Source organism: Equus caballus, chromosome 4 (genome assembly GCF_041296265.1).
Source record: "Equus caballus isolate H_3958 breed thoroughbred chromosome 4, TB-T2T, whole genome shotgun sequence".
NCBI classification, from domain to species: Eukaryota; Metazoa; Chordata; class Mammalia; order Perissodactyla; family Equidae; genus Equus; species Equus caballus.
In genome coordinates, this window is record NC_091687.1 from 45,471,353 (window position 1) to 45,491,444 (window position 20,092).

General features: G+C 36.7%; 1 protein-coding gene across 7 annotated transcripts in view; it reads right to left on the reverse strand.

Annotated features, from left to right (window-relative positions):
• The window catches only part of COL28A1 (collagen type XXVIII alpha 1 chain), a 179,014-nt gene extending 164,491 nt beyond the window's left edge, over positions 1-14,523 (reverse strand). For 2 of the 7 annotated variants that reach the window (XM_070264503.1, XM_014739197.3), the window contains exons 1-6: positions 14,361-14,523; positions 11,312-11,471; positions 9,864-10,420; positions 3,617-3,637; positions 1,956-2,012; positions 232-285 (exon numbers count right to left, since the gene is read on the reverse strand). In XM_070264503.1, coding sequence (XP_070120604.1) covers positions 232-285; positions 1,956-2,012; positions 3,617-3,637; positions 9,864-10,420; positions 11,312-11,435 — 813 coding nt within the window. In that variant the 5' untranslated portion in view covers positions 11,436-11,471; positions 14,361-14,523. The remainder of the gene's footprint in view (positions 1-231; positions 286-1,955; positions 2,013-3,616; positions 3,638-9,863; positions 10,421-11,311; positions 11,472-14,360) is intronic. The other 5 variants (XM_014739198.3, XM_070264506.1, XM_070264507.1 and 2 more) reach the window with 5 other exon arrangements.
• Positions 14,524-20,092: the final 5,569 nt, after the last annotated feature.

The following is a 20,092-nucleotide window of genomic DNA, read 5'->3' on the forward strand; positions in this document are numbered from 1 at the left end:
TTCCTACACTTATAGACTAAAATGGTCATATGTTTCTCAGAATTTGTAAACACAAGCTAACACATACCAGACAGATACTGTAGGCAGTGAACAGTCTGTATTCTGCACAGAAATCATCAGATATTTGGCATTGACATATATTACAATGCTCTTTGTTTTCTCAATTTTTGTTCTTTAAATAAATCTAGAAGGAGATACATTGATTTAAAGGAAAGCTGTTCATTCATTTACCGGGTTTCCTTTTGGTCCTCGCTCACCTTTGATACCTGGGTTTCCATGCGTACCCTGAAGGCAAAGGGAAAAAAGATTATATTGAGGAAGAATTCTATTAGTTTCCTACACCTTACAATAATTCCTGATTAGCTTCATCCCATAAAATGAGGGAAGATTGTATAAAAAAAAAAAAAAGCACTTTACCTACCAAGCACAGATTCAATTATGTTCTCTCCTTTACTACACACCAGGAAGGCTGCAGTCTTGAACAGACAGTCTTTAGATTTGCTCAAAAGAGGATAATGTCTCTTTCTCTCTCCGTTCAAGGGATAATCTCAAAAGACGGAAGAGAGTTCTCCAATTCTATTCCAGAAAAGTGCTTTGTTTTCCTATTCTCAAACTGCCAACAAGCTCACTTTTCTGAGAAAGGGTTTTGGGGGCACTCAATAAGTATTAAATAACATAGTTCCAGGGTATCTCTATTAAACATGGTACAGTAATTTCCTCTAACAATACTGAGTTACTGAAATTGTCAGATGAGCTCAGCAATTATCAATTTTCTTACTGTTCATTCTAAAATATAATTGAATATCCCAAATAAACCTTCCCCTGGAAATCTCTTGGTGTATTAAGTATAAACTAAGACTTTAAAGGAAGGAAAGTTTAAACCTTTGTTTTGGCCAAAATCAGCTTCTACTGACTGCCACATTATCATGTAATACATCTAACTTTGTATCTAAAGAAAAAAAGACAAGCAAACACTCCCACTTTCTAATGATTTGATTGGTAGAATGGTTTGGAAAACTATAGGCTTTGAATTCAAGTCTGAAGTTAAACGTGTCACAGTCTAAGAAATTCACTGTACACATTCCCTTTTTTGCCCCTTCATACAAGCATAAGTTCAAAACATTTATCCAGGCATTTTTGTGAAGTATCTCCACTTGTTTTTGAACTCTAAGCTTTGGAATCACATAAGTAAGTGGAATACTGAATGAGCAGTACGGATGCTTTCTGGTGATAGGTTTCAGAGAAATGTTCAGCGTCTCCAGTCATCATGATGTCGCTTCAAACGCCTTCTCAATACAACATGGCACCTACCAGATAATAGGCCAGAATATAAAGGAAGCACTCCTTTTTGGATTATTTTATCAAGTATCGAATCATCATAGTAAATCCTATGTTGCCATTTCACTTAATTCACTCTAATCCCCAAAACTTTCTGATCAGCTTCCCACCCCCCAGCACCCCCTCCACCTCCTCACCCCACCCCCCACCCCGACCCCACAGGCCATCTGGTGCTGCTCTTGGATACATGTGAAGATAAAATTACCTTCCAGAGAGGTCTGTGTCACTTGTTTCTAAGTGGAGTAGGATAAAGTTTTACCTAAAGCTCTGAGGATTTGTATGATCTCTTTTTCTGTATTTTCACTTAAGTATTGAGAAATTCTGGCCCCAATTGTCACATTAGAAGTGATCCTGAAATATCTTTTGTGGGAACAACTTCATCATTTTAAACCAAATCTGCCCTCAGTTCAGGTCAGTAAAATCCCAGGCTTATTTCTAAGGACAGAATGTATCCCTTTAGGAATAAAAGAAAGAATCAGCATGTCCAGTTTTGCTATTATTTGCACACAACGGTTTTTCAACAGCACAAAATTGCCCCGATGTCTTCAAGTGTGAATAGAGCTATCATCGCTAGGACATCCTGACTTGACCCTAAGTTCAAGTAGAAATATACTCACAGGAGGCCCTGGGTCACCCGGATCCCCCTTCTGACAGTCACAAATCTTGTGTTCACACTGAATCAATAATGAAAAAAAATTTTAACACATAGCAAAATACAGCATTTCAAATCTTATTCAGTACATAACTAAATGGAACACTCCCTTGAAGAAATGTTACCTTGCAAATTTATGGAGATTTTGCTCTCCCTATTAAATTCTTCTAGGAAAACGCAGATCTAGTAAGAGCCAGATAACACAGTATTGTTAAATATTGCCATGGTTAAACAAAATAGACCTCCCATTAAAAAATATATATATATAACATATAGTTTCCAGTTCAAAGGGGAAAAATAAATATTTTCGGTGGACTTTTGGAACTTCTGCTGTTTCTCTTTTATATAACACAACAAAGCTTAACAATATACAAATTCAAATACTCCTTTATTCAACAAAGGAAACTCTTTGACTTTCACCATATTTTATCAATTCTAAGACGCACATTTTTCCTTATTTTAATGTCTCTGAAATCAGAATGAGTGTTATACAAATCAGGCCTGATCATGATGAAGTTATTTTCTGCATATACACTTCAAAACTAACAGAATGAAATGGAGGAAAACTCCAGAGATGCCACTGGAGCACTCTCAAAAAATGCTGCATCACCAATGCTTTTGACGGCACAGAAGCCAGGATTGTGTGGAAAAACAAGGGCATCGATGATTAAGACAAAACGTGATTCAGAAGACATAGACTCTGACTGCGAGGGAGTTTTAGAAACAAGCAATTTAGTTTGCTTACACTTTCCTTTATATGTATGCACAAAAGTGATACAGGATTTAAAAATCTACAGCTAAATAAATCCAAAAGGACTCTTACGATAAGTATAAAATGAAAAACTGCAATTGATAATTAGGTACTGTATCTTAGTTTAATTGGCAGGGTTTTACCTGTCTAGTTGCACATGAACTAATGGTGTATCTGACCGTGTATAATTCAATGGAACGTGGTGCTCTACAAGGTTTGGTTGGCTCCTACTATTTTATGCAATACTACTTGTAAATTTCCTGACATTAAATAAGCAGTTTATCAAACAAAGTTCAGATGTTCCAAACTCTTTGTGTTAAAAACCTCACAGCCGGTACAAGTCCTTAGCAAGCTGATGGTCATTTGTTGTGCTAAGTACTATCCAGCTGATATCAGCCAGCTTCCCTTGCCACTTGGTCTGGTTGCCACCATCAGGAAGGAGAATGAGCTTAAAGTCAATCAGCAAGCAGCAGAGGGCAGCTCTGAGCTCTGTCGCTTAGCCAGAAACACTGCCTATCCCTAGCCAACACGGTACACCTTCCAAAGTGGAGGACCCCTGCGAGTAGCTGGTATCAGTGACATGCTTAGAATAAAAGAAGTCATGTCAAAGTAAGTAAAAACTATGCCGTTTGGTTATTAATTTCTAAAATCATTCTCTAAAATCACATTAAATATTTTCCAGTTTTTCTGATTTTTCTAACCTGCAGTGGACGTGGTGACATAAAAAAATCAGATGACTGTCTCAAAATAGAGTGGCTCCTTTTTAAAATAATTAAGCAAATTTTTTAGTCACACCTTCTAATGTGAATTATAATGCTGATTTGATAATGTGAGCTTTCAGAGTAATTCATAGTAATCAAAGCTGTGACACTTACCTTCTCTTCAAATAAAATATCCTAGGAGGGAAAAAAGAATGAAACGTTAATTAGATTCACGGTTCTGCTTCCAGCTTCTTATTAGTCTTAATTATTCCCTAAGGGACATATAATTTCCAAGAAGAATAGCAATTCAGCCTTTTAACCTTGTAAAAGCAATAAAGCCTACCAGCCAAACACCCGAGGAACACTTTGAGCTATATAATAATAAAAGAGGTAAAGGGCACTAACATTAAAAACGATTCTGTTTCCTAGGAACTTTATCTTATTGCATACTACATTTTATCTTTTGTTTCCTTTATCAGCTCTATAATCTCCATAATTTGGCTACAAGCTTTAATCAGCCCTAATGAAAAATTTCTCACTTTCATTTACAAAGACAGGCAGAATACATAATTGTGTATTTTCTCTTCTTTTATTTTTCCATTCCTTATTTATTTTTTGGCATTAAAACATTAATTTTAGATTGATAACTTCATGAGATATTAATAAGCCTTAGAAGTCACTCGAATCCATCTTCTCATTTTGCCATTAGGAACCGTGGGCCTGCAGTGCAGTCAGTGACTTGCTTAAGGTCACACACTTGGGCTGAGCCACCTACCAAGTTCAGTGCTGCTTCATATTTAACCACACAGAAGTGAATTAGCCAGGATATTTTTCAAAACTACTTTAAATGTATAATTTTAGAGAAGTTCACAATCTGGTTTTTGTTCAACATCTAGGCCTCCTGTACTACTTCAGGTCAATGGGGTATTACCTGACAAGTGCACTGAAGGCGATGTCTGAAGTCAGAGGCTGGAAAGAAGTTAACCTCTGTTTACAGATAGAATTATTGCTTCCTTAAGGTAGAAATTATGTGTCAAATGAATGCCTCATGATTGAATCTGAAGGATTTACACATGACAAAATAGAAATGGAAGTAAAAAGCAGTAGAATAATTGTTGCAAGATATTAAAACTGAAGGATGTAATGAGGAAGTTAAAGATAAGTCAGAGTCGTAACTTTACGGAGACTCCGCATCCCTTTAGCTTTGTTTTTACTTTATCTTTTTTTCCATACAAACTAATAATATAGAGGGAAGATATAGCAAAATGCTTTAAGTGGCCTTGGTGATTTAATAGGGAAAAAATTAGATTGGGAATTAAGTGTCATCTAGGATTTTCATATTATTTCCACCATTAACCAGACACACGGCCTTGGGCAAGTCATATCATCCTTCCAGGTCATTTTCCACATATATAAAAGGGGAAAGTTGGACCACATGGTCTCAGGAGCTGTAAAACTGGCCACAGACCCTAACTGCAAAATTCAAAGTCTCCCCTATGGCCCTCTCTGCCCCCTCCCTCCCTATGCCCTCCCACCCCAATGATTCTAAATTACCAGCCAGTGTAAATCCAGGCTGAAAGCAGATGAGATACTTGTATCTTTAAGAACTAGTAGGTCATGCAGAGATACACTGACAGTCTCAGTAAAATGGCATTACCCCTCTCCAGGACATTTGGCTATGCCTGGAAAGCTGAAGATGTACATGCTTTATCTCTAGACTGTTCAAGACAGTCCTTGTTTCCACTTATTATACTGACATCCCTTCCAGACGTAGCTTAGAGACATATCCTGGAGAAATTCTTGTACTTGTATATTTCAACATTCATTGTTTTTAATAATGAAAAATTTGAAATAATAAAATATCCATCAATAAATGAAATATTATTCAGCAATTAAAATCAATGCATTGGATCTACATATTTCAATGTAGATAATTTTCCAAAAATGTTGAGTGACAAAGCAAGTTGCAGATGAATACATAGAATGTGATCCAAATTATGAAAATATTTAAAACACACATCAGAAGCTTGGTTTCCTCTGGGAGCAAGAGAGGGAAACGGAATTTGAAAGGAGTTCAAGAGAGACAGTAAAACACCTAGTAATTCAAGTCAAATTGCAATATTTGAAAACAACTACTGAAAGAAAAATTCACAGGTTTGTCACTTTACAACCTTTTTATAATAAGCAATATCCTTATCAATTTTAAACTCATGAATTTAGCTGCTACTGTGCCTGATGTATAATTTTACACCTTTTTAGCTCTTCCTTTGAAAATTCAATTTCTGCTTTGCCATATTACTTTTTAAAAATATGTGCCGCCAGGCTTAAAACCATAACAACACAACTAACTAATTATTTTTGGAACTCATTTGACTTTGTGTTTGCTGGAATTTATATTTCTATGGAAACAAAAATGAACCCAAAACTGCACAATAGATAAGACTATTTCAAACAAAGAACAAAGCTCCATCCCTAAGGGCACTTATAAGCCCCAGTGACAGAAAATAGACAGCACACAGCAAGCAGTGTGGGAAGGAGATTCTAGAATGAGGGGGCAGGGCGAGGGAGTGACAAGATGGTTTCTTGGAATAGGTGGGTTTTCTGGATAATTTTTAAGAGAAGAATGCAAAGGACCAACTCATTGATGGAATGCTGTTCTATATGTCAAAGTTTATGAGGAAAACAGTCATAAAGGCTAGTGTGGGCAATAAGACAAAGGAAGCAGTGAGGAGGGATATTTAAAATGACAGAAGGGCCCACGAGGACAGAGCTAGAGGCCTTGGGAAGTGGTGAGGGCTTTTAGTTAGGCAGACAGGCAAACTGTGTGGAGAACATGGTCAAAGTCAGAGGGAAGGGTGGTTCCGTTAAGGTCTAGGTGGATACTAAAGTTTAAATGGAAAGAATAAGCAGAGAAAGGCCCTCACTAGAGCAAAAGAAGGTGCATTTTATTAATGGAGTCAGACTTTTATGATGGCATATACGTGAAAGGAGAAGGCAAGCCTGGAATTGACATTTTTGTGAATGACTGTGAGGTCAATGCTATGTAAGGGCACAGAGGAAATGTGAGGAAGGTGCCAACGTTATTAGCATGATGGCAAATGGGATGAAAATAAAGAGTTTAGTAGGCGGGGCCAGCCTGGTGGCGCAGCAGTTAAGTGCGCACGTTTGTTTCTTGGTGGCCTGGGGTTCGCAGTTCGCATCCCAAGTGTGGACATAGCACCACTTGGCAAATGCCATGCTGTGGTAGGCATCCCACGTATAAAAGTAGAGGAAGATGGGCATGGATGTTAGTTCAGGGCCAGTCTTCCTCAGCAAAAAGAGGAGGATTGGCAGAAGTTAGCTCAGGGCTAGTCTTCCTAAAAAAAACAAAAGAATTTAGTAGGCAAAGATTACAAACTCTATGACAAAAATGTTTGCAGCTTATTATAGTAGCAAGATAGACACTACAAAATCTTAAACAGAGAACAGAAATAAGGCTCTAAACAGAAGCCTTGAAAACCTGAAAAGTAGACCATAATTAAATTAATCATGCATAAGATTCTAAAGATGATATAAAAATTATCAAGTTGATCCCTTCTTGTTATGTGAGGGAGGGGATACAATAAATTGATATCTTCCTTAGTAATCTTCAGAGAAAGAGACGTTTGTCACAGCATTTATTCCTATAAAGGCTTTTTTACTATTTAACATTAAAAGTGATAAAGAATTTTTTTTAATCTCCACATACTCTCCCTTGCTCTTCTAAAGGACGAAGTAACATATCCAGGAGATTGGGTTGAATTTGTTTCTTAGGTTTCAATACTGTTACGTAAATCATAATAAAATAGCAATAAAAATATTTTCTTGAATTTGGAATCGTCAGGTCTCTCTTGGGTAATTCGGAACTGAAATGTTTCCATGGGGTTCTTACATGATACATTCTACTAGAGGTGTCAAGGAACGTGCAGTGATTCCTTGATTTGTCTTGGCTCCTGCAAAAGCTATTCATTGTGAACACTCATTTCCGTAAATTCAACTAAAGTCTTCTCTGCAATAAAAAGGAATAAACTGTTGGTATTAAAAAAAAACCCAGATGAATTTCAAAATCATTATGCTAAGAATAAGAAGGCTGGTACACAAACAGCGCACACCGTATGAGTTTATTTATGTAAAATTCTAGAAAGTGTACACTAATCTAGAGTGACAAGGGAGATCAGTAGTAGCTTAGGGGCAAGGGAAGGACGTATTACAAAGAGGCATGAGGGAAGTTTTAGGAGTAATGGAGATGTTCCGTATCCTACTTGTGTTGATGGTTTCATAAGTGTATACATCTATCAACTCATGGAATTGTGCACTTTAAGTAGAGGCAGTTTTGTATTTAAATTATCCCTAACTAACATATTTAAAAGTCAACTACATAATTATTTCAAAATAAAAACTTAAAAAATTCAATTGAAGATGCAACAGAAATAGATTAAATGAGAAATTTTTCCAATGGTCTGATCAAGAGTCAAGGTCTTCCTTCTGGATGGCAACAATTTGAAACATTGAAATTTGGTATCTCTTTCTTTGAAGAGCCTAATCAGCCCTTTGGATTCTGGAAGTGTTTGGAAAATAGTATCTCCTTCTAAGAAGTGGCTTGTTCACAGAGCTTCCATCTGAACAAACAAGCTGCGATCACAGGATGCTAAGGAAGAGCAGAGTCGTTAGGATGCTTTGTCATTTATTGGTTTCCCCAGAAACAGTTTTGCTTCGAGTCTACTGCCAAGAGCCTGTGTTCCTAGTTGGGCCCCAGCTCTTGGCGAGGGTGTGTCTGGAGGGAGTATGAACCTCCTGAGTCTACACATCTGGCCAAACAAGGAGCTGCCTGTCCTGCATTGTCTACAGGCAGCAACAGGCAACTCATTATTACAACTCCAGGGTTCTCTCCTGCACATGCTGGAAGCTTCTGTTTTAAGTTCACTGGTGACGACTCCTTAAATTATGGCACATACAGGCCTAGGAAGATAGCCAGGTGTCCCAGTACATTTCCCTTTCGTGCAAAAGAGATGCACAGAGTTAACACTCACCCCAATCACCCTGGGGGTGCTGAGGCCATCTGTCTAGGTAGAACTCTCAGCATCGACGCCCAACGCCCAAAGAAAAAAGTCTAGAAACAATAGTAACTTTGGAGGAGAAACGTAGCTTAACTGTTTCAAGGCAGTTCTGATTAAGAAAACCTTAAAAAATAATTACTATTGCCCCTCTCAATGACTTCACAGGGTTAAGCACTCATGCAGACTCCAGAGTCTTTGCTTGGCCTAAATTTTCAACTATAAAATGAGGATAATGAAAGTAGTTACATCATAAGATTGTTGTAAACATTGAGTAAAATGTGTAAAGTGCTCAGAGCAATCACTAACACACAGAGAACACTCAAGAAATTATAAGTATTATTTAGATTTTAAAAACTCAGCAACTCACAGTAACAATAACTAAAAATTAAAAAATAAGAGTAACATTGAGAAAAAGGATTAGGGGAAGGGACAAAAGAAAAAAACAATCTCTGAAATGGGGCCTGAGGGTTTTTTTGACCTATAGAAAACAGCCATATGAAATGCTCAGTACCTAAAGGACACAATCGCCTTACCCTCTTCTCAAGAAATTTTTAAAAATCAATAATTTTAAGAAAATCAATTTTTAACACTTAACAAATCAGCCACCTCATCTCCAGGAGCTTCTTCCTTGAGAAAAAAACGTTATAAAGAGGGATTTCATATTGATCGCTTTGTCTTGTATTTTCCCAAACAGTAGGGAAAGGCTATCACACACAGCTAAGAACCAATAAAGAAAAGCATTGACACAGTTAATCAGACCAATCAAGTGGAACTCACAGATCTGATGGGAGAAACTGTTGGGTGACTGCAGGCTGCAGGTGATTTTAAATTGAGTGGCCTTGTTAACACTCGAGAAACAAAGAGATAATAAAATAATGAAAGTCTATGACTTTCGCTTGAGCATAATATGGCAGTAGGTGATACAAAGAGTCAAAAAATATTTCTGCACATGTGGAATGGGAACAGACCAACTTAGTACAAATAGAGGAGACCACAAGTTGACCACAAATTGAATATAAGTCACAATGTTCAATGATCCCAGGATGTATAAACAGGAGTCTGAGGCACGTGATTGAAAACAACTCTTTCCAAAATCTTCAGCTTTGGCTAGTAATAAAGCTAGGAATGCAATTCCTAGAGAATGAGCCCGGTACTTCCCCAGTTTATGTGGTATAAACTATCAAGGAAGTGGAGAGAGATTTCAGAAAGATTCCTCTTTCCGTTTCCAAGGTGTATTTTATTCTTTCATCTTTTTGACCTAGTATCTATCTTTACAGAATTTGTAACCAATATATCAATATTATGATGAGAAATACATATATAAAACCAACCCGTTAATTACCTACCAGGCGATCTCGAATTTTATCTGCAAGGGTTGGATCATTCAACAGTGGAATGGGTTCACTGGATGAATCCCCAGATATCAAATGAAGTTTGGCTTCATTGACTACAGTAGAAAGTCCAATGGTGATAAACAATATTCCTGCAGTTCTGGCATCTTCAGAAATACTTTGAACATCTGGATTCTTTGGATGGTCGATGCCATCAGTCATCAGCAAAGCCACTTTCACGCCATCTTTACGTCCTTCTCTCTGAAGTAGCCTAGTGGCATTGGAGATGGCATAATAAGAGAAAGTACCTTGCCCAATTAAATTCATAGACTTGACCCTCTGCTTAAAAGTCTGTAGATCCTTCCAAGAAGAAAAAGGTGAATCTATTTGGACAGAGCTGCTAAACTGAAGGGCTGCCAGTTTGATGTCATATTTCAAGGAGCGAACCGGGGTCAGTTGGAAAACCTTGTCACTCAAGCTATCCACAAAATCTTTCTGTTTATCAAAGAGAACTATTTTGGAACTTTCAGAGCTGTCCACGATGAAGACAACATCTATGAAGCAAGTGGAGTCTGAAACAGAACAAACAGGTTAGGCAAAGTACTTGTCCCTTCTTGTGAAACAGCTTTGCATACGGGAAGCCCAAGGGTGGTGTGTTTGTGTCTTGTTTGTTTTTGAGAGGAGAGGGAGGTGAAAAAGAGGGGCATCTTGGAGAAAGTACTTAAGTTGTAAAGAACTCAAGCTCTTTCCAAGTCCATAAATTCTTTTCCTCTTGTAAAATCATGCAAATCAAAAGGAAACAAATAAACAAAATACCGTATATTCTGAGCATCTTCCCAAAGTACAACGTGCTTAAAGTGGGAGGAAAAGAGAGTGCATCATAGTTTAAAAGTTCAACAAACATTGGGCAAAGTTGTCTAGAAGTAAACAATACTCTGCCTAATTCTCAGGTTGTGTGTCATATTGGTGAGGGCCCGTCTTGTTTTGGTTTTTTTTTTTTCAACTTTTATGAAATCAAGAGAGAAAATGACTGTACGCTTCACATTGTAGCAATGATAAGGGAGAAAGAAACTTGAAAGGAGAGAACTTAAGTTCGAGTCTTAGCTCTACATCTTACTGGTAGATTTGCCTACGGCCTTGAGTGTTCCACTTGACCTCTCTGGGCCTCAATTTCTTTACCTATGAAAGTGGCCATCTCTGTCATACCTATTTTACAAAGCTATTGTGAGCTTCAAATGAGATAATAAATGTACAAGTGCTCTGAAAACGCTGATGTTTTTATAAGTATGCTCTATAAGTACTGTTATCATAATATAATTATGCTACAATAGAATGTCACATATATACACATATTTGGTTTGTTATTTATATCAAATACTATTTGGAAAAAATCATATTAGTTTTTTAAAGGCTAAACCTTATCATTAAAACAAAATATCATTAAAAATAAAACATTTTTTTACCCTGGAGATCATTTTTCCTTGTAAGTAAATTGGACTTTGATCCTTTCTTTCTTTGTCCATATAGTGTTTGATTCATAAAAGCTGGCAAAAGCAGGAGATAAAAGACAAAATGTCTGTTCCACATTATGGTAGATGGTGAAAAATCATCTGTGTGTAGCACCTTTAATAGAAAAATCAGTTATAAATAATCTAATAAAATATAGTATTTTCTATTTTTAATTTCAAGCCAGCAGAATTGAAAACTGGCATGCAACTGAAGAAAGTTTTCATTCATATTTATAGAAAAATATCCACATTGTGATTTTAAAAGTTTCTAATCCAAATAAATCATGACATCACAACCAAATATTTTAGTGACTATTTCCATATATCCAAAGAATTATATCCAAGTAGTCTAAATTTCCCATTTTATTAGGGGAGCAGGGAGTCAGGAGACCCACTTAGAAACATTCAAGCCCACTCTACATGGTGACTATGGTTCAAACACAGGCTCTGCTTTGACATCTCCCCATTCTTCAGGGTGAATTCAGATTGCTACATGGCTGTTTCATTTATTTTCATTATAACTAATTTCTGACTATCCCAAGATTTGTACAGAGTTGTAGAGAACCACCACCATTTGTCTTACCATTACATGCACAACTTCAGTGAGTTCAGAGGTCAAGTCAAAAATTAAATTGCCCTTCTGTTTCCATAGAACCCCATTCCTCTTTTCTACTTTTATTTTGGAAAATTTATCTCCACCACAGTTCCAAGCTGGACTACAGTTGCACATCCAATGAATCAAAGGAATGTGAGAACAAACATAATAGATTTGCTAAGCAAGATTGTTCTTCCAGTGCTAGCTAGAAGAACTAATGGAAAGAAACAGGACTTGAAAACAAGAAGTACACCTTTTGAAACTATTTTTCTGGGCAGATTAACAATAAAAAATCTAATCCTGTAATAAAATCTTTAGCCATCTTCATCACTTAATATGGCCAGCTATACAACAAATTACTTTGAAACCCGCAGGCTTCCCTGGCAAGAGAAAACTCATGTGTGGCTAGCTCAGGATACCCAAGAAGGAATAAGAAAGCTTATTTTGTATCAATGTTCTACACAGTTTGAAAATGCTTGCCTACTTAAACTATATTGACTTCAGAAGTTCTGGAAAGGGAATCACGATTTCCTTTTTGGGCACCTTGCCTTCAGAGAATGGGAACTAGGAAATCATGGGAGTGTGATTTTTCCAGGCTCTGAATAAGTGGTGGAAATACATGCAAAGGCATTGAGGAATGAGATGCGCAACTGACTTCTGTCATACATGCCAGACGGAGAAACCCTAATGGGAAGAAAAGCTGTTGGGCTGAGAATGGACGAATGGATGGCTCCATGCCATAGTCAGCTCCTTGAATAGCGTTATCTAGTATCAAGTTTATTAAGCTGACTTTGTATCAGTATGGCTGGCCAAGCATCTCTACTGGCAAGTGCATCAAGTGCCATGGGGCAAAATTCAGCTGCTCTTCAGACCAGGGATGTATGCTAAGATGTGAAGACAGCTGAGTATTAAAAAAAGAACAAGAATTGTACTAAGGAAATAGGACACAGAGGACATCCCTCTCCAATTACTCACCTTGCTAACCAAGTAGAAGAATACAGAAGGATATACAAGTTTAACTCTGAAGATTTAGTATAAGGATAACCTTATGTAGCAAAACACAACTGCTACTGCATTTTCAGAGGGAGAAAAAGAGTTAACACCATGTCCCTGGTATTGCATATGGCTTTTCTCTTTTGTTGAGCCCATACCATAAGGAACTTCTCAGAAGTTCTGGAAATAAGAGACTGAGGATTGAATTTCATCTAGAATAAGAGAGATTTTACAAACTATGTAAGACAACTCTTCAAAAACCTAAAGAAGGTAATTCCCACGCAGTATCCTGAGAAGAAAACCACTTTCTTCTCATTTGTAGGCCTCATTTTGGGCTTTTGAAATGCTGGCTTTAAATAAAGACTTATCTTTCCAAAAACTAAGTGCTTGCTCATACAGCTTTCCTGGCATATAATCATGAATTCATACCTGAAGCCTTGTGTATACAATGCTCACTAACACAACTTATTCGTTAGTAATAATCACGATATCTCATATTTTAACACTATTTGCTCTGGCAAATCTTTATCTAGCACTCCCAAACCAAAGTCTTGCCATATCCTTTCTGTTTTCTGATATTAGCCAGAGGACATTCCTCACACCTTTCTCCAGTTTTTTAGTTGTAATGTCATCGTGAAATCTCTTTCTTCTTTCCCAGTTTGGCACCTTAAGAGCCCACCCATTTCTAATCACTTTTGCCATGTTTTATTTTGCCTCAGTTGTTAATAATGTTCAGCTTTCTCTCATTTAGATATCACATACAAGCAAAATAGGTTTCAAGGGGGAAAAAATGCCATTAGTTAAATGAAAGAAATATAAACCTCTATGTTTATTATAGGTTACATTTTATAAATGCAGAAACAATTATTATCTTTAAACAAATGCCATGTTTTTGTCTTTTTTGCCTAAAATTTATTTTGGGTAAATATTAGGATCAATAAATCCAAGGCACTTATATTTTATGATTTTCAAAAGTAAAATTATCTTTTAGCAGAGTTTATCAATTTTACTCACAGTAGTTGCATCTCATTTGCTTCTACATGAAGATGAACTGATCAAATACTTTATTCAAATTGCAAAACTAGCCAAATTATAAAATATTCTGTAATTATTACTGAATTATAAAAACTTGTTCCAAATTAAGAAAAAAAATCCCAAAAGATATTAACATCTTGCAATGCTATGTAGTAGACTGTAAATTAAAAATTAATTTTAAGATAACTTTAAAATAAATTTTGTTTCTACATTTTAACAATTATTCATATTTTTCTAACAATTAATTTAAAGTAATAGCAGAGGATAAAAAATTTTGATAAGCTTTCTTCATGTAGTAAGTATGCAAACCTTTTAGTCTCCCACAGTTCCTAGATGGTTGTAGCTGATTCAAGTGATTAAAACAAACAGTTAATGTCTTACCTTATAAATTTAGTCAAACAGGAATTAAAGACGGGTTAAGCAAATGCCAACAGCAAGGACCATTGTTGGGGATGGGGTTGGCTATTTGATATTGTTCTGTGGAAAACAAAAATTGCCTTTGCTTTTGGATCTTTTGCAATCTCTTATTCATGTTTATTAGACTAAGTTAAAGCAAGAGTGGTCAGGCATTTGGCCAGGGTGCAAGATCTGGGTGGGATCAGTAAGTAATTTAAAGGAACAGTGTCCTTTCAGAACAAGTCTGTGTTTTCCAGACTGTTGTAAAAACAACTTGAGCAGGTTTTCTACATTTTAGGCATTTATTGACAGCCTGCCTTTGTTTCGCATGGTACGTCTTCTTTCTTTTCCTATGTTTCTTTGCCTGGGGGACGTTCTGTAAGATATTGATTCTGAACAGCTCTATGAAGGACTATAAATGACGCCAGACTCAGATGCAAAACTGGTTTTTCAAGAGAGGCAATGGGTTGATAATTATTCAAGCTGGATGATGAGTATATAGAAGTTCATTGTTCTAGTCTTTCTATATTTGTGACTTTTGAAATTTTTCATAATAAAAATTTTATACAATATATATTGAAATAGTGATCGGAATTTAATCCTGGCACTTTCTCTAACACGGGGACCTCAGTTTCCCATGTAAAAAATGAGGGAATGAATTTAATTATCAAGATCCTTTCAAACTGTAACATAAGAGGTAGGTTTACAATGGTCAATATTCTGAGGTCTCTGTCCAGGAAAGGCAGTCACTATAGTGGTTCCATTCTCTTTTTTCCTATTTTCTACCTTGCAGTTATGGCTCATAGTAAGTTGATGTTTATCAGTGCAAAACATCCTGCCAAGAAGCCACTCGACCTCTAGACAACTAACAGGCAGGCTTCTCTATGGACTGCCTCAGAGATAGAGAATAGCAAGATGATGAGAGAAAGCAATATAAATTTCATGTTATAATTAGTTAAAATCAACTTTCTTAGGAAGACGTTTTAACATACATGGATCTGCTCATTAAAACAATAATAGCTTCCATTTTGTAAACACTTTACCAGGTGCTAGGCTCTGTGCTAAGTTCTTCACACACATGATGGCATTTAGCCCTCCAAAAGCACAACCACCTACTTACAACAAGCACTGTAAGAATTCACTTTTTGCAGAGGAGGATGTTGAGGCAGAGAGGAGTTTGGTAACTTGCCTGCTGTCATGCAATGCTAGAGAATCCCAGAATGGGATCTCAGCTCAGGCCTCTCTGACCCCTGAGCCTCACTTATAACAACTGTTACATCATTAAATTAAGTATCCATGTGAATGTTCACGTTTTCATTGTCTCCTCACCACAAAGCCGTTATTGAGAAACTAAGGAAGCTTTGTGGGGCTTTGGCAATAGAAAGAAGAAATAGTAGGTATATTGCAGAAGTAGCAATGGAATTTCCCAGGAAGCAACCACATATGTATCTTAAATAGCCTGTGGATATTAGCCACACTTTTCACTTTTGTGAGATGAGAATCATGGGACAAGGAAGCAGCGTTTTTTCAGAAGGCCAACTCTCTTTTTCCTGGACTGGACTAACAACTTGCAGAAGAATACCTCTAAGAAGCAAAGAGGTGATTCCTGGAGAGGAGAAATGGGATAAAGCCCTCCTGTTTTGCAACTGTTCTGATTGAAGTTGGTGAGGGGTTGGAGTCCTGCCTGCTCATCATCTCCCTTCGATCCCCCAAAGTCAGATAGGGTAACCCAAACCTGAGGACTGCCACCTCTCATTCCCAGATGTGGCAATCAGCACTAAGTTGATTGGGTAGATGACTCAAAAGAAAATCTTGGATTCTGTCCATGTATATAAGGCAATTAGCTTTGCACCCAGAGAAACAATGCCCCATGGCTGAAGACCACACTCTTAAGCCTAACAGATAGTCTTGATTTAGTGTGCAATTGGACATACACAGACCAAATAAGAGAACATAGATAACAATAATACCTATAAAAAGGCAACTTGGAGTCTATGCCCTTCTGATAGTTGCTCTGTAGCAAAGTCTTTATAAATGAAGAAAGGATAGCATACTATTTTTGATGTTATACTGTGGATGGCCTAGAGTAAGAACTCAATTAATATTTGTGGAATGAATTATTATTAGAATTAATTTTTTAGTGTTCATCTATCACTTGAGAACGATAATACAACAGATTGCTCTCCTCTAGAGCAGTGCCAGACAGGAAACCTTTTCTCAACTTTTTCAAAAATTTTTAATACTCTCCCATAGTAGAATCTATGTTGGCTTTATTTGTTTTGGTACCAGTGCCAAGATCTCTATTTCAGGAGTGATGGTATTTTGGGGTCCTAGGATCATTTAAAGGGATCAAAGTCTTGGATGACTTGTATATGTCAAATAGTTTTATCTGCATGAGGTTACAGAAACACAAAAAGCCCCATAACAGATCAGCTCAAATTTGTACCACAGTTACACATCTGGACCAAGTCCAAGGTCTAGTGCAATGTTTCACAATCTTCTCCCAGTTTCACCCACCTCCCACACTGCTGAGCCAGAGTAGAAAAGAACATTATCAACTGAGAAGTGAGAAGTCAATGACCTTCTATCCAACTTGGAAAAATTTGTTGTTAAAGGTCCCCTTCTATTTTTTTCAGTATAAAATCTTCATATGTGTAGTAGAATTTCTAACATTTATCTCAAAGCTCTGAAGTTTCTGGGATTCATTATCTTTTTCGGCTCCAAGAGCATGACTTAGACATTCTCTCATGTCATTTATCAGTAAATTAGAGGAACACCAAAATGGCATTGATCCTATTTACCAACTAAGGGAAGAATTAAAAGCATTCCAGATAACAAGGAAGTGAAAATTATCATTGGTAATAAAATTAGGAACTGTGGCATCACTCAGGTCTTGAGCATCATGACTCCAGTGCCCTGCCCTTCACCAAATTCTCGTGGAATTGACTCCTTCACATTCCCTCTACGCAATTATTTTTGTATTGTTTATGCCCTGGATTATCTTGCTTCATTATTTGTCATTTGGTCCCCAGCTTGAATAATTGTGTCACATATGCAACACATAGTGCCCTAGACTACAGTGACAGCATAAATTCCCATTGTACCAATCTTATGACTATTAAAATCTTTCTCTAAAATTTTCCTTCAATATTGATGTTTCCTCTTTCTGTGTTGTTTATTCTTTACTAAGAGAAAGTTATTTGATGCCAAAATATCAGAATGCTTTCTGGAAAATTTTACAATTTTCCTTTCTAAGAAATATCTGAAAGTAGGTAGGTCTTGTCCTATCATAGGTTTAAATATTTGATTTTTAAAAAATTATTCCCTTCAGTCAGCGGCTAGAGCAGTCAATTTTTTCATGCACAGTTCACCAAAAGAGAAAGACAGGATCTACTTATTAAGCTTTGACAAAACTCTGCTTTTAATTGAGAAAATGTTTTTTATTTTTCACTTAGTTGATTTTACTTTCAGGTATTGGAAAGTGCTGTATTATATCTTGGTGCATACTTCATTTCTCTCTAGATGATATTTAAACTTTTCTTATATTGGGGACAAATAATAGCATCAAATCTCAGAACTTGAAAAAACCTTAGAGAGCACTTTTATTTGATTTTTCCATTTCCATGATAAAATAGAGGGCAAATGTTAACACTCACCCAAAGGTGAGACCTCAAGTCAGTGAGGAAATAAAGTTTATATCTTTGCACATCAGCTGGCCATGTCTGATTATCCCGAAGTACCCCAGGAGGTTTCCTTGGCCTCTGTATCACCCAGGCTTGTGCCAGAGCAGGAGAAAAAGGAGGCTGGTCTATAGCCAACCATTTTATTTGAAAAATTTGAATTTTACTTTAGTAGCAAATGGCTCAGGACAAATTATCATGCGCTAAATTCCAGCAGGTAATGAGTCTCATATCTCAGTGTATAAATCTTAATGCCTGGGCCATCAAAGGCAATGAACACACACCACTTCTTAGAACCCTGAGTTGAAGAATTTTGGCTTCCAAGTTTGGGCAGGTTTGCCCGAGTAGCTGGGGATTTTTACACTGATTTCAGTGACTTGCGATGCATCTTATTGATACCTGATCAAAATACAGCCAGTAATGTAGATAGATATCATCATTTTCATGAGTAATATAGACTGCAGAAACTCAACACTTATTTGCGTTTTCTGGTCAGTGCATTTGGGATTTAATAAGAATATTCAACAAAGAAAGTTTTTTAATAACTCTATCAAATTCCTGGAACAAGTGTTTTAAGAACCTTAAGTAACTTATTGTCCACATTATCTCAACCCATTATACCTCTGGTTTATACAACATTGTCCCTAATTGAGCTTATAGAGTCACCTGTTTTTGAGTTACATCTAAATCATATACTGTAGTTTCTCCTACACAACAGTTTGCTTCTTCTTCTGACCTTTTAAATTCTGTACTGAAGGTAAATTGTTAATGGACAAAGTTTACAGTGAAAGAGACTTAAGGTGAATTAATATTTTTACTATATGAGAATTTGAAAAACTGAGGACTGACCATTGGTCTCGAGGGACTCTTGTTTGAAAAAAGATATTCGGGCACCACCTTGTGGGGCTTTGTAGAAAGACATGGTGTGGGAGTCGGCTTGTCTACTATCGTTAACAGATTAAAATTCTTAATTGCCTATGATGCTGAATAGGTAGACTGTAAGCTGTTTTCTACGAATTTTCTGGGTAGGGGAATAAGAAAATGAATCAAACAGGTGACGAAATTACTTTTATATATGAATCAATAATCTAAGTAACATCTGATGGAATCCGAAATACACTCATTTAACAAATATTAACTTAGTTTTTACTATATGGAGGCATTGGGTAGAAAACAAATAAGACCCAGTCACTGCAGTCCAGTGGAGGAGACAGGTAAGTAAAAGGCAATAGCAAATTTTACCAAAAAGAAATTTGTTTTAACTCATCAAATATCAAACTCTAGCTAATGATACAATGCTGAAGTGTTTGGGAGCAAAGTGCACTGGCATCTGCAACTTACTGCGAAACACATCATAGAAAAGAAGATGGACAGAGAGATGCGTAGATGAATAGATGTTTGATAGAGCAAGTATGTCAATTGTAGATCAAATGTTAATTGTGGAATCTAGACGGCTGCTGGTGGGTTTTCTGTATAATCCTGTCAACTTTTCTGTATGTTTGAAAATTTTCTTAACAAAATACTAGACAACAAAAGGCAAAGGCATATAGCGTGACAATATCTACAAAAGAGATCTGGAAAGAGGGCACCCAGCCCAGACTGTGACACAGAGGTTGGAAGTGCAGAGAGCAGAAGATAAGTAGGCATTTCTTTTGTGCTGTGTTAAAGGGTTTAGACTTTATCTTGAAAGCAATGAGAGGCCACTGAACAATTTTAAGCAGAGAATTGACATGATCCCATTTTCATTTTAGGAAAATCACCCTGGTGGTTGCATGAAGAATTAATTGCAGGGAAGCAAGCATGAAGACGGAGAGAGCTGTTAGAAAACTTACTAAAATACCAATGAGAGATAAGGCTCTCGAGTACCAGCATTGGGAATGGAAAGAAGTGAACAATTCCGAGAAATATTTAAGAAGCAGAATTAAAAAGCTTAGTACCTAATTGTCCTAGGGAAAGGAAGGAAATGAAGGAGAAGGATGGTACCCAGTGGTTTGCTGAAAAGTATTTAACACTTGTGCATGAACATGTATGTATGTG